The sequence below is a fragment of the Sciurus vulgaris genome, assembly GCF_902686455.1.
Source record: "Sciurus vulgaris genome assembly, chromosome: 2".
NCBI classification, from domain to species: domain Eukaryota; kingdom Metazoa; phylum Chordata; class Mammalia; order Rodentia; family Sciuridae; genus Sciurus; species Sciurus vulgaris.
The window spans coordinates 134,066,815-134,081,591 of record NC_136462.1 but is presented as its reverse complement, the minus strand read 5'-3'; the positions used below and the strand labels follow the sequence as shown (position 1 = coordinate 134,081,591).

The following is a 14,777-nucleotide window of genomic DNA, read 5'->3' as shown; positions in this document are numbered from 1 at the left end:
TAATTTTTGTCTCACTGCCTGCCTCTTCTCTTTTAAAAGCTGTCTTTGCCCTCAGAGCCTCCCAAGATGGAATTTTGAAACAAAAAGTTTTTCTTTCTTTCTTCAAAGCTGGCTTTAAAAAAAAAAAAAAAAACCTGCTTTCCTACCAATTTGAATATTTCTCGAGCAAATAGCAATGGAGCCTAGCCTCTTTCCCAGAGCTGTAGTACTGCCACCCAGTAACATCCACTCTTTCACTTGCACTTTTGATGAATGAAAGAAAAAAGAAAAAAAAAAAAAAAAACAACACAGAAGAGTACCTGGCACATGCGTTAAAATTTTTATCACTAACTTCATCTACTATGACTACACAGGTCTGATGTATATGACACTTTTGTTTACCAACTGTTTCACAGTTCACATTCCTCAGGAAGCTAACTAAATGATTAATATGTTGAAAAGATATACTTATTTGCATTTATTTTTAATTCTACAGCACCTAACCAAATAAATATTCAATAACTATTTCTTGATTTGTAACTAAATCTTCTACTTGCATAAAGCCATTTTAATTCAGTTCTGAGCAATTAAGTTATTCCTTTCAATAAAAATCAGACATCATTTTGAGTTTATAAATCAATGAAATGTGATTTCCAACAAAAAAAAAGTAGTTTAACTCTAGTTACTGGTATAAACCTATAGCTAAAACACAGGAAACACTGTGCAATGCATTTTATTTGGGAACTTATTATTTTCTAAAGATGAACAAAGCTCAATTATTCATTAGAAGCATTAAAACTGCAACTCTTAAACTACAGTGCAAATAACAGATTCCACAACACTGAATTTCTTAGATTTTTCTGAGATTTTTGTCAGTAATTCAATATTTAGTAATACCTGCTTTGCTTATGGTTGCTGGTTAGTTAAATTAAGTAATGACTCCATTTAAATGAGATTAAGTTTCACTGTGAACTCTAAAACAACCATAAAAATATCCGAGACATAAGAAAATAAGATTTCCCTCAGTCAAAAAGGCTTTGTGAACTTTTACTTGAAACCCATCTTTTTTTCCTTTTTTCCTTAGAGCTGGTGATGGAACCCAGGGCCTTGCACATTCTAGGCAAGCGCATTGGAGGCAAGCGCTCTGCAACTGAGTCATATCCCCAGCCCTGCAGCCCACCTGCTGAAAATCACAAATCTTAGCAGTAACTTTTCATATTCCTCATATTCTAGTGTTTCCATCTTTCAATGAATAAGATTTCACCATTTGAGGTCCCTGAAGGCATTGATTGCTTGAAAATTTCCCAAGCTTCTCTTCTTATCATCTTCAGAACACATTAATGAATTAAACTTTATACATATCAGCTAATCATTCACTGACCCTTTTTAACTGATCCCATGAGTGGATCCATCAAAGTTCTTATAAGTTCTAACATGTTAATTAGTTAAGAAAAATACATTTCAAGAGTCAAAATTAGGTTACACAGAAGCAAGTACAAGGAACGGCCTTCAAAAGTCTTCCTCAGCATTTAGTGTACGTGATTTCTTGAGATTCTTCAATTTATTAATGGCAGAAGTTACTGAAATCTCTCCATGAATTCTGTTGTCTCTTGTTCGAACATTTACAGCATTATTTGTTTTTTCTTTTTCTCCAACCACTGTAGAAAAGAAGGGAAATAAATCAACCATTAAATCAACAGTGGTTTCATGAGTCTAACTGAATTTTTCTTCAGTGTTAATCACTAATCATCTATCTAATGATCATTGAGTTCATTCTTTGATAGCTTAGTGCCTTGAGGTAAGACTTCTAATCATTTTATTTTTTCACCTAAATTCTTTTCTTTTGACTCTTCCAAATTTGAAATCTTTCTCATTCATTCAGGGAAAATATTTCAGACCAGCCACGAAACTGAAACATTAGGAGAATAATTCTACTGAAGAGGTTATTCTCAAATTTCTTTCATTTTCATTTGAGATTTTAACTATTGTTAATCATACTATACAACAGGATTCATGTGGAACTTTATAACTTTTCTTCTAGCACATAACAGAGTACCTCAGGAACAACTAACCCAGGACTCTTCTTTGCATATAGATATTAAACAAACTGTCATAATCAAGTAGTTATGCCATATTCCTTGTTTTGCTTTTTTGGAATTACAGCCAAAAAATATAAATAAACCAAAAAAAAAAAAAAACAAATTTAAGTTACCCAAAATAAAATTATATTGAGCCAACTGTGCATTTCTTATTTTCTTATTCAGTGTACAACTGTCATCTAAATCAACATCGGCCATGAATCCTTCTTCAAAAAATTCACTGGATACCTAGAAGAACAGGAAATACTTTCATTATTACATTATTTTTGGTAGACAGTCTCTAGGACAACCCTCATTATTCCTATCTGGTACTCATACTCCTGTGTAGCTCACTCCACCCTGTATGAGGGTTAGTTTGTTACCCACAGAGGAGGGCAGAAGTGATGGCAGTACACTTCTGAGACTGGGTTATAGAAGACTGCAGCTCTCAATTCCCCAGATCGCCAGTTCAAGGGGAAGCAAGCTGCCATGTTGTAAAGACATTCAGGCAGTTTAGTGGAAGAAGTCAACATGGTAAGGAGCTGAGGTCCATGTGAGTGAGCGTGGAGGACTGCAGCCCTATTATAGCCTAACTGCAGCCTCAGACACTGCACCAGATTGGACTGGCTACACTGCTCCCAGATTCCTAATTCAAGGAAATTGAGATAGTAAATTCTTATTGTTTTAAGCTGCTTAGTTTTAGGGTAATTGTTATACAGTAACAGATAATAAGGTATTCTTTTCTAATACAGCCATATGGAAAAGAATATGGAAACATTATGTTTTGAAATAATAATTTCTCAAAAACATTCTGATTCAGCTACATGGACATGACTCGTGTTACTCTCAATAACTGAAAGCTTGTCTTGTTAAATTAATGTATTAAACAGTATTTTAAAGCAGAAATGACGTTCCAGGTCAATGACCTACACAGAATACACGACAAAGTATTAGGTCCTTTAAATGTCTCTAATTTTACCTGAACTGCATATTTTTCACAAGTTGGCCCCACAGGGATGACCATCACCTGACGAGGAGATAGCCAGAAAGGCCTGAAAAATATATTAAATATGTATTTTTAAATCATTTCAAAATGACCACTTATTATGTAGTTAAAAAATAACCAAAGATTTTTTAAAAGTATGGCTTTGCAAGAAAGCGGTTTCAGTGGAATGTTGTAGAAGCAAACCAAACTACATTAAGAGTTAAAAGAGTAGACAAAAGGAGAAATCTGGAATTTTGATAGGAAAAGGGAGGGAAGAATGGGTTGGAACACAGATGGAAGGCTAATCACATATTTGTGCTTCTGGGCATTTATCCCAGAGAGATGAAGACTTATGTTCACATAAATCCTGCACACTAACATTCATGGCAGTTTCATTTATGATAGCCAAAAGCTGGAAACACCCCAAATATCCTTCAGCAGGAGGGTCAAACTGTGGTATTTCCATATGATGGAACATCATTAACAAATAAAAGTGAACCAACTGTTGGTACTTGACAGCACAAAAATGGATCTCAAAGTTATTCCACTGAGTTTAAAAAGTTTATCTGAAAAGGTTGTATACTATATGAATCCACTTTCATAACAGTCTTAAACAGCATTATGGAAATGCAGAACAGATTCATGACTTCCAGATTAGCGGACAGGAGTGAGATAGAGCATTAGTGGGAATAAAAAGACACTATGAGGAGGCCTTATAAAAGTGAGTCTTGACTGATAGCAGTTACCCAATCTACACATGTGATAAAACCTTACAGAACTAAGCATGTGTGTGCTTGCACCCATACATGCACTCTTAAATGAGTGCAAGTGAAAGTGGTGAAATCCAACTAAGGTTGGTAGTTCATATCAATGCTTATTTCCTGTTTGTGATACTTTATATAATTCTGCATGTATTACCATGGGGGGAACTAGGGAAAGGGTATGCTGCACCTCTCTGTATTAGTTCTTAAAACTACATGTGAACCTATGATTATGTCATGTTTTTTAAAAACATGGAGGGGTAGGTAACAGCAATGTTTGATGTGGACTTGGCCCTTTTCTTCATCATAATTAGTTTGAAGGTGGAAGGGTATGCAATGGGTCTATTCCTAGATGATTCTTTACAAATGTGAATATTTATACATCTTTTTCTTAAGCTGTAGAAACAACATATGATAAACATAATTAAACATATGTAAAACACAGAAATACAGTGTATAACATGTGCTCTGGCCTAATCCTGCCCCCAGTCTTACTTTCCCCAGGGAACCACATTGTAACCATTTTTACTTTTAATTTTTGGAAACATTTCCCCTGCGAGTCAGCAGGTGTTCACCCCTGTGAGGACAGCCTACTCCACACACTGGCATCACCTCCTGTCTCCCACCTCATCTCCTGGTTCCACTAGTTTGCTTTAGTTTTTTTTGACACTTTCACCACTATCATTCTAATGTAAGATACCACCATTTCTCACCTATGTTAAACTCTTCAAATCAACTGGATTTTAAATCAACAACATGGACATTCCCTCACCAAGTTGTGTCTCACTACATGGCTTCTGGGGATACAGTTTGCCTTCAGTAGTGATAAATACTGATCCTACAGTACGGTACCATCATAATTAGTTTGAAGGTAGAAGGGAATACAATGGGTATTGTAATTCTTAGGGAATTCCCAGATCATACTTTATGAATGTATATATTTATGTATTTCTCTTAAATTGCAGAAACAAAATAACAAATATGTTAAACAATTAAATATGATAAAATACAGAAATACTGGGTATAAGATGAAAGAAATACATACATGTTAACTCACACTTAGGTAGTTTGTATATTCTTGCCTATATTTTTGGCTTTTGTGCAATTTTAATAGCTTAGAAACTCCATGACACCACAATATATTTCTCCAAGGTCATGAATTAAATATCTCAGATATACAGAGACTCCCTAGCTGCCCAGTACCTTTGGAAGACACTCAGGGAAATTTCCCCCTTATGATTCCTGCTCAGAAATTTGTTTCCCTGGCCTCTCTTGACACAAATACTGGAATGCACACATGGGATCTAGATTGTGTCAGATATACAAGCACACCACACTGACTTGGGTAGGGAGGCACACAGATTCCAGGTGGACTTCATCTGGCAAGGATGATGCAAAGTCATGGGTCTTTTGAGAAATCTATGGCAGTGACTATATATATATAGCACTGGCATCCAGTGCCCAGTGTCCACAGTGGGAGCTGCAGGTATTATGCCTAGCAATAATAGTGGTGGAGGCAGTAGATCCTGAAGGCAGAACCAAACTACATGAGCAAATAGTCAGTTTCTTAAGCATGGGATGGGAGGCAAACATGGCTGGTTTGCCGCATCTTCACAGGTTGTAGGATGCCTGTTCACAGGATGTGTGCTATAACTGCCAGTGAAGCTGGCTACTTCTGAGAGCAGTGATAGTAGTGAATTCAACAATACCAGCTCAGGCCTTACTTCTTTTCTATAAAATTACTCCACAGTGTTGCTATCAGAAAGCATGGCAGCAAAGAAGAGTAAAGCAAAATTCAGAGTAAGTCTTTTCTATGAAAAGAAAGTGAACATTGCTATCTTTTCTAGCACTGGCACTTGTTTGATGAAAGGAATCCAATGTAATCAAACTGCCACAAGACAGCTGGCTGCTCCCCCTGCCATACTGCAGGATCAGAATATATCATTACCAATGGCAAATTGTTTCCCCAGAAGACATGTAGTAAGAGAGAACTTGGTGAGGGAATATCCATGTTATTGAGTTCATGCATATCACCTAATGACCACTTAAGTAATTATGAGGGACAAAAAAGAAGTTGATGATAACTGAATGGGCCCTCTTGTATTGAATGCTGAAATGCTCCTCCCTCAACAGTGAGCACCTTACAGTGGGCAATACCACCTTCATGGCCTATTCTGAGGAATCATCCATATTCCTCTTCCCCAAATCTGTCTGGCACCTATTTTTCCAATCTAATTATTTCCATATCTCTGATCTTGTGGCCAAAGCAGTAGCCAGAGCCCTACATCAGTGTAACTTCATACCTCTGGCCAGTTTTCCTTCCAGGCGGAGAGGACTATAAGATGTACCATTCAACCTTCTGCCTTGGAGTGCATTTCCCTTCTCCACAGTCATCCCTAGATGGGACTGTGATGCTGTATCCATCCTTCTCTGGGTTTATACCAGTGTATTATTCAGTCATTCAAGGATCTGGTTTACATGTTTTCCTCCCAGCCAGTGGTCACAGGGAACCCCCAAAGGTAAGCAACACAAGTTGAACAAGGGACAGCAGTGTGACAAGAGACAGTACCCTGGGAAACAGGATAAATGTTTTCCAGACAGTAAATGGATCTTTGATGGGCTTAAAACAGGTGAAAAGGTAACTCTTGAATACGACTGAGTTCCCAAAAAGAAAAACAGTGCAGTTTTATGTCACTCTGCCTTTGCTTTCTTTGTTTTCTGATCTGGCAAAAGGAACGATAATTCTTATTTATTCTTTGGATACTTGCTAATTATAAAAGCAGGAGCTGCCATTTTTTCCTACCAATTTAATCTTATTAGACATGGTTTCTACAAATAAGAGATATCTAACTTTTCTCTTTCGTGTCACTTACCATTTCCCCCCATAGTTTTCTGCGAGAATGGCTATCATTCTTTCCACTGATCCCAATACTGCTCGGTGAATGATCACAGGTCTCTTCTTATCATCCCCATCCTTACTAAAAAATGAAATTATACATTTAAGTATTTTCCTAAGATTATGTAACAACTTTATTATATTCTTATATTTAATTTTGATTGTAGATTTAGATTAATGTTTCTGAATGTCTTTCCACTGACACTGTTTTCTTTGGTGGCTTTTTTGTTTCCTCAAAAGAAAAGATTGCTGTGTCCTTTTTTCTTTCATTTATTTTTTTAAAAATTATATTAGAGAACACTGAAAACATACAAAGGTAGAGAAAACAATGCACTCAATTCCCACAATCCCTTTCTTAACTTCTCAGGCAACTTTGTTTGATCCTGTGCACCCCATTCTTGCCACTGTCCTGCCCCCATAGTAAACCTAACTTTTCAAATTGTTTTTAGTACTTATTCTAGAAGTCCACTGGTCAAATTCCCTTTATAGACCTGAAACCTTCGTGACATGTGTCTTACATTTAATGATCTACTCCCCTTTGGAAAAAAATAGAAAGTTATGACTGTTAATTGAAATGAATTAAACCACCCTGAGATTTATGTACACATTTCTCAGAAAGATAAATTTCACTTATTTGTAACAAATATAATAGGTTCTTTTGTGAAAACTTTATCTATAAATTGTACCAGCTAGGTACTACTAAAACAATCACAAAACAAACAAAAACAGAGACTAATTAAATTAAAGTTACTTCAAATGAGTAAAATTGGATAACACCTCTGTCAATAATTTCTGCTAAGGGTTTATTACAGACCAACTTCAAGCAAAACTCTGTCTATATCTCACAAAAAGCTTGGTGAGGGGGGTGGTTTGAGTCCAGCCCTATGCAGACATATATGGTAGAAATCATTTATCTCACAAACTTAAACCAGCATGGGATATTGTTGAATATTATGTTATTTTCTATAGGAAATGAAAGAAAAGCAGGATAACCCCTTCATAGGACCCTGGCAACCAGAAATTTCTGTCCATGATTCATCAAGTATAGACTTAAGGGCAATTAAGTGACACCAACTCTGCTTATACACCCATGGTATCCAATAAACATCAGAATGAATACCAAGTTCCCCCAAAGCTCAATAGATTTTCACAGAATTAAATTCATAGATAAACTCAAAGATAATTAATGTATTTACAGTGTTGATTCTAAGAATGTCGTGTGAGTTCTCATTTGAACAATTCTTTACTAACTTTTGATAAAATTTTATGGTATATACTTCATGTAAATATTATGCATTTCTATTTATGTTGTTTATTCCTAGATATTTTACATTTTTTCTTGTTTCTGAAATGTTTTTTGCAATACATTTTGAGGCAAGTTATTGCTAATGGATTTGGAAGCAAATTGAAATTTGTACTTTGTGCTTATTGCTTAATAATAATAACTCACTGTATTATCAGGTCAAATTTTTCTCCATTTGATTCTGTCAGATTTCTAGAATTTTTGTTTTTGGTAGTTTTAGGGGTTGAACACAGGGCCTCACCCATGGAAGGCAAGTGCTCTACCACCGAGCTGCATCCCCGGCCAATTTCTAGACATTTTAACATCTACAAATAATAATAACTTAATCTCTTTCTTTTGAATATTTGTACTTCCAAAATAATTTTGAGTACTAGTGCAAATGGTAGGCATAATCACCTTCTTCTCAACTATACTGAGGTGTTACTACTCTTTTCTGATAAATGTTCCTTATCATAAGAAGGAAATTTCTGTCTGCCCACGACACAGGAATGAATGCTAAGCTTTACCCGATGCCTTCCTAAAGGTTGAGACTCTGCGTTAAGACCTCCCTTGCTAATTTAGGATAAATCCCTACTCCATCATGGCGATGACCTTGATGCTTTTCTCTCCTCCCTAAGCCTGAATAAAATCACATTGGTTCTTCCTCTAGAGCACACCCGACACACCCCCTCTTTGTTCACCTCCATCACCTGGTTCTATCCAGTTCATAGACTGCTGCTGCCTCTACTTCTGCTCTCCCTCTATCCACTGTCCACATACACCTCAGATGGCTGGCTGGCTTATCTGTTTCTCCTCCACATCTCCTTGGATGAGGAGTGGTTGTTCATTTATTCTAAGCATTTTAATAGGAAAATATTTTATCAAAGATTATTAAATTTTAAACATGCCAATAATTTTTCCCTTTTTCCAAAAGGAAACTCTAGCAATAGATAGTTTCAATGGCAAACTTAACCAAATACCCAAAAAAGATATAACACCAATTCTATATAATCTTTTCCAGAAAATAGAACAGAATGGCATACTTCCCAACTTGTTTTATGAGGCCAGCATTCACAGATACTTGTACAAAGACAGTACAAGAAAGAAAACTGCAGACAATATCTTATATGAACATACATTCAAACATTCTCAGCAAGCCATAGGAGATCAAATCCAGTAACATATATAAACAATGACACAATATGACCAAGTGGGTTTTATTCTAGCAATGCAGTGCTAGTTCAATACACTAAATAAATGGAATCTACCATATTAATAGACTAAAGAAGGAAAATCACGTGACTATATGAATTGATACAGGAAAACAATTTAACAAATCTAATAATTCAACACACATTCATGATAAAAAGAAACTTTATTTAACTTGATAGAGTATCTACAAAGACCTACAAGTTAACAGTATACTTAAGGATAAAACACTGTATGCTTTCCTCCTAAGACTAGAAACAAGGCAAGGGTGTTCACTCTCATCCCTCTTACTCAAAACAATACTAGTTCTATCCAGTGCAATAAGAGAAGAGAAGGCAACAAAAGGAATAAAAATCAGAAATAAAGAGTTAAACCATCCCTGTTTGCATATGGCATGATTGTATACAATCATGTAGAATCCTGAGAATTCTATGAAAAAACAAAAACATCCTAGAATTAGTGAGTTCAGCAAAGCCTCAGGACACATGATTAACCTACAAAAATCTGCATTTTCCCCATATGAGCAATGAATATATGTATTAAAAATTAAAACTATAATACTACCTAGAATTACGCCCAAGAAGTGAAACACTTGGATATTTGACATCTACATCTATTTCTACATCTGAGAAGATTTGCAGAGGACTTCTATGCTGAAATCTAAAAAACTGAGAAAAGAAATAAGAAGGTCATGGATCGCAACAGAGTTAAGATGTCCAACCTACCCAGACTAAATGAAATTCCAATCAAAACACCTACCAGGATTTCAAATAGATTTATTAAAAGCATTTATTGAAAAATAAATTAAAGGATTCACATTATTAATTATAACTTTTACTATAAAGCTACAGTAATGAAGATAGTATGGTGTTAATGAAGGTAAAATCAATGGATCAGCAGAACAGAATTGAAGACCTAGAAACAGACCCTCATAAATATATGTGTGGGGGGGTATTGGGGTTTGAACCCTGGGCCACTCTACCACTGAGCTATATCCCCAGTCCTTTCTATTTTACTTTGAGACAAAGTCTCACTAAGTTGCCAAAGCTGGCCTTGAACTTGTAATCCTCCAGCTTCAGGCTCCCAAATTGCTGGGATTTCAGGTGTGTGCCCAGCTTTCCAACTGATTTTTTTTTTATTTAAAAAATTTGTTCTTTTTAGATATACATGACAGTATAGTGTGTCCAACTGATTTTTGCAAAGTCTCAATGACAAAAGAATAGTCTTTTCAATGAATGATGTTAAACAATGTAGATGCAATGAACCCTAACCTAAACTTTACATCTTACACACTCACATCCAAGAGATCTTAGATCTAAATGTGAAACTTAAAACTAGAAAATTTTAAGATAAAACATAGGAGAAAATCTTCATGACCTGTGTGCTTAGGCAAAGAGTTCATAGACATGATGCCAAAAACACAATCCATAAAAGAAAAAAATTATAAATTAAACATTCAAATTAAAAACTCAATATGAATGGGAAGACACTGTAAAGATAAAAAAGGCAAGTTATAAATTGGGAGAGAAAATATTTGCAAATCATATATCCATCCAAAGATTTATATCTAACATGTTTAAAGATATAAATTTTCAAAATTCTAGGGTAATAAAATAAACACCCCAGTTTAAAAATGAGGATGAGACATGAACACGTCCTTAGCCAAAAAGCATATATAAATGGGAAACAGGTATATGAAAAGATGTTACCTTTATTAGGACTGAAGAAATATAAAATCAAAACATAATGAAATACTATTATGCATTTATTTACAAGTGTCTTAAAAATAAACAGGGCTAGGAATATAAGTGAGAGGTAGAGTGCTTGCCTAGCATGTAAGGCCCTCTGTCCCTAGCACCTAACAGCAAACAAATAAACAAACACTGACAATGCCAAGTGTTCCCAAGGATGTGGAACATATGGAACTCACATGCATTGCTGGTAAGAATACAAAATGGTAAAGCTACTACAGAAATCAGTTTAGCAATTAACTGTTTATTAATTTAACATACACTTATCATATTTACCCTAAAGAAATAAAACTTACATTTACACCATAACCTATCCACTAACATCTGAAGCAGCCCTATTCATAATCCCCCCAAACTGCAAACAAACCAATGTCTTTAAGTGAATGACTGGACAAGCAAATTACGCTGCATCCATACAATGGCATGCTGATCAGCAACAAATAGGAACAAACTATTGAACATGCAAAAACATCCATGTCTATGCATTATGCTATGTGAAAGAAGATGGTCTTTTAAGGTCACATATAGCATGATTCCAGTTATATGACATCCTGGAAAAAGCAAAATTAAAGTGATAGAGAACATATCAATGGTTACCAGGGATGAGGGGCAGAAGAAAATGTGACTGCAGTCAGTCAGTACAAAGAAGTTTACTGGAATGACGTAGTCGTAACTGTGGAGTGATACCACTCTATATGTGCATTAAGACTTGCCAAACTGCACACATGCATGTACACACACACACAGAGCTTTATTGTACATCAAGAAATGTTTTTACAACAAAAAGTTATTGGTTTGGAAAACTTGCCTTTTCCCCTGCTATCTCTGGCAACTTCTCATCCCCAAGTCACAGGTCCTACACCAGCCCTTTGTAAAATCTTCCTCCTGTGCCTCAGGGACAGCTAGCAACTTGTATCATGTTTTCATGTACTTTGTTCACATTTCTAATCCTATAATTACTTATCTTTCTTCCTCTGCCAGAACATTTCTTCGGGGAATTCAAGTTCACCCCTCTTATGGTTTGGATGTATGTGTATTCCCCAAAGTTTCATGTGCTGGAAGCTTGGTCCAGGGATGGCACTCAGGGCTTTGTGCATGCTAAGTAAGCACTACCACTAATGTGGTAGATCTTTTAACATTCAGGCATAGTGGGAGGAGATTAGGTTATAGGGGCATTAGCCTCGGAAAGGATTAATGTAGTTCTCAGAGGACTAGTTAGTTCTCTGAGGCAAGTACTACTTTACCATATTCAATCACTTACCTAACATATGTGAGATTAAATCTAATAGGCAGATTATTATAAGGCCACTCCATGTACTTTCCCCTTTATATATGCTACCATTTCCCTTTCTGCTTCTCTACCAGATTGTGGCCTTTGCTAGGTACTGGTGCCGTGCTGTTTGGGCTTTCCAGTGACCAGAATCATGAGTTGAGTAAACCTCTTTTTTTTTTAATAAAGTACCCCGCTTCAGGTATTTTGTCATAGCAACACAAAATGAACTAAGAAAATCCCCAACTAGGTTACAAATAGGTAAACAAATATATATTGAATATTTGGCATTTATACTAGATATACACAAATGTTATATATTCATATATTCCATGCTCAAATGACAAATAATTAGGATATTAGTACTACTTTATCATATTCAATCACTTACCTAACATATGTGAGATTAAATCTAATAGGCAGTTGGAAGTCCAGCTGAATTGTAGCACATTGGTGGTATCTGCCAATAGCATCCTTGATTTTTATATCAATCTATAAATTAAATGATGTTTGCTTAGAGACAGTTTAAATTTTTCTTTTAAATTTTACTTTTTTAAATGCATATTATCCACTTACTTTAGGGCCATAAAATGCTCCATCTCCTGGGTTCATTTTCCATGGTTTTCCAAATTCCATCAAACTATTCTGCAGTTGCTATTTTATTTTTAAGGAAGAGAACATTTTAAGCTTCTATTTTATCACATACTTTATCTTTTTTTGTCATACAGCTCACAAAAGTGAATTACTATCAATCTTATATTCTATATTAGCTCAACATGTATTTGTTGAGCATCTTTTATATTCAGTAGGGACTATAGAAAGTTGATTAAGATGACATTTCTCTCAACACACATAGGTACATTTTATTTATGAAAAAAGAGATAATGTACTACATTGTTTCAGTGAAGTCCAGAGTTTAGAGAAGGGATGCTTGGGTCCTCCTTCTAATGCAGGTTCCTTCTGGCAGCTTCTGCCTCCTAGTGAGAGTCCAGGATCTGTTTCATCTTGTAGATGGATCCTCCTCCACATGTGAAAAGACATGAGTCTTGCCCTTGCACCCTCTTCCATGCTGTGTGGGTGGGTGAGAGAGCTAAGGCCTTGCTACTTCTCTTTAGCTTTTCCTCCACTTCAGTACCTGTGGCTGGGGATGGGGACATCCCTCATGATACAGCAGTGTGGGCATAGGCTCCACTTTGGTCTTCAGCCTAAGCCACTACCTCTACACACACTCTGTACAGTCTGTGGTGAAGATGTTCCATACTAAAGGTGAGTGGGTGTCCACAGTAAAGGGGGCCTGTGAGTCTCCTGATACTCCTGTGAGTGTAGCTTTCTTAAGAAGAAACTGGGCATTCCTAAGATCTTGGCCAAACACTGTCAAAACAGCAGCCAAACTCCTGTCATCACCCCAAAGTACTGTGCCTTAGGGATGGGGCTTGACATTTTGGAGTGAGGTGCTTTCGGAGGAGATCTAGGCCGAGGTGGAGTGCTGGGCCTGTGGCTGGAGTTATCAAGGACCTGACTACTGGGGTTGTGGCATGCTCCCAGGACTCCGTTCAGAATCTGGTCTTGAGAGACAGAGATGTCATTCCTGAGGTCTGGGAGTGTCCCTCATGGGCTGACCCTACGAAAGCAGCTTCCTTTCTCCTTAGAATCAGGGAAGGCCACCTACCTAGAGGCACTTCACAGGTTTAGGAGGTCCCTTCCCTCATTCTACTGTTTCTGAGGGAGAAGAGACTGATGCACATTCTCAGAGAAAACGAGGCTCTGCTACAGCAGTAAGTGATGGAAAGAATGCTAGGGGCTCCCAGGGCATTTACAAAGCCCAAGAAAGGCCAACTTTTGGAGAAGAGCATAAAGCAGAGATTGATGCTTCTCACTGGACCTCTGGGGACATAAGGCTAAGGTGACTCAAAGGCTAAGAAGCCAAGGCTAAGAAAGCTTTAGATTTACATAAGATATGTCTCTTTCAAACTATTTCAGATACCACTGAAGACAAAATAACCCAAATATTCACCTCAATGATTCTCAGATGAGGGTTAGTTATTATGAGAGAAATCCCCAGGAGTAGAAGCAAGCCCATTCCTTAATGGCACAGCCCCTTCCTTGAATGATTGAGGGCCCAGCTGCTGGACTATTTAGCCACATCAGTTAAAAAAAAAAAAAAAATTAAGAACAATGGGACTTGCAGCACATTCTCTCCATGCCAGGTTCATAACCTGGTCCATCTCTTATCCCACCTAATTCCAAACGAATGGAGATGACAATAAGGATGATGATAATGAAGACAACACACTAGCATCCACTGTACACTTCCACAAGCCTGGCACTAAGTTCAGTGTCTCATGTAAATTATTCCCTTCCCTTTAAGTTCACTATTACCTTATGAAGCAGCAGTATCACTATGACCACCACCACTATACCACCACCATTTATGCTCAGTCCTAATGCTGAAAGATCTATAATTTATCCACAGAGTTCAAGTCTGGAAGGAGGTAAAACAGCTCTGACCAAGCTTTGTGCCTCTTTCCTTCTTCCTGCTCCCATGTGACCGGCAGGTAAACTGAGA

At 36.7% G+C, this 14,777-nt stretch overlaps 1 protein-coding gene across 1 annotated transcript in view; it reads right to left on the bottom strand.

Moving 5' to 3' along the window:
- Positions 1–303: 303 nt before the first annotated feature.
- Positions 304–14,777, bottom strand: part of TARS3 (threonyl-tRNA synthetase 3) — a 50,958-nt gene continuing 36,484 nt past the window's right edge. Inside the window, exons 14-19 of the mRNA XM_079122095.1 lie at positions 12,788–12,865; positions 12,603–12,703; positions 6,677–6,781; positions 3,037–3,109; positions 2,192–2,306; positions 304–1,637 (exon numbers count right to left, since the gene is read on the bottom strand). Of these exons, the coding sequence (XP_078978221.1) occupies positions 1,489–1,637; positions 2,192–2,306; positions 3,037–3,109; positions 6,677–6,781; positions 12,603–12,703; positions 12,788–12,865 (621 nt within the window). The 3' untranslated portion in view covers positions 304–1,488. The remainder of the gene's footprint in view (positions 1,638–2,191; positions 2,307–3,036; positions 3,110–6,676; positions 6,782–12,602; positions 12,704–12,787; positions 12,866–14,777) is intronic.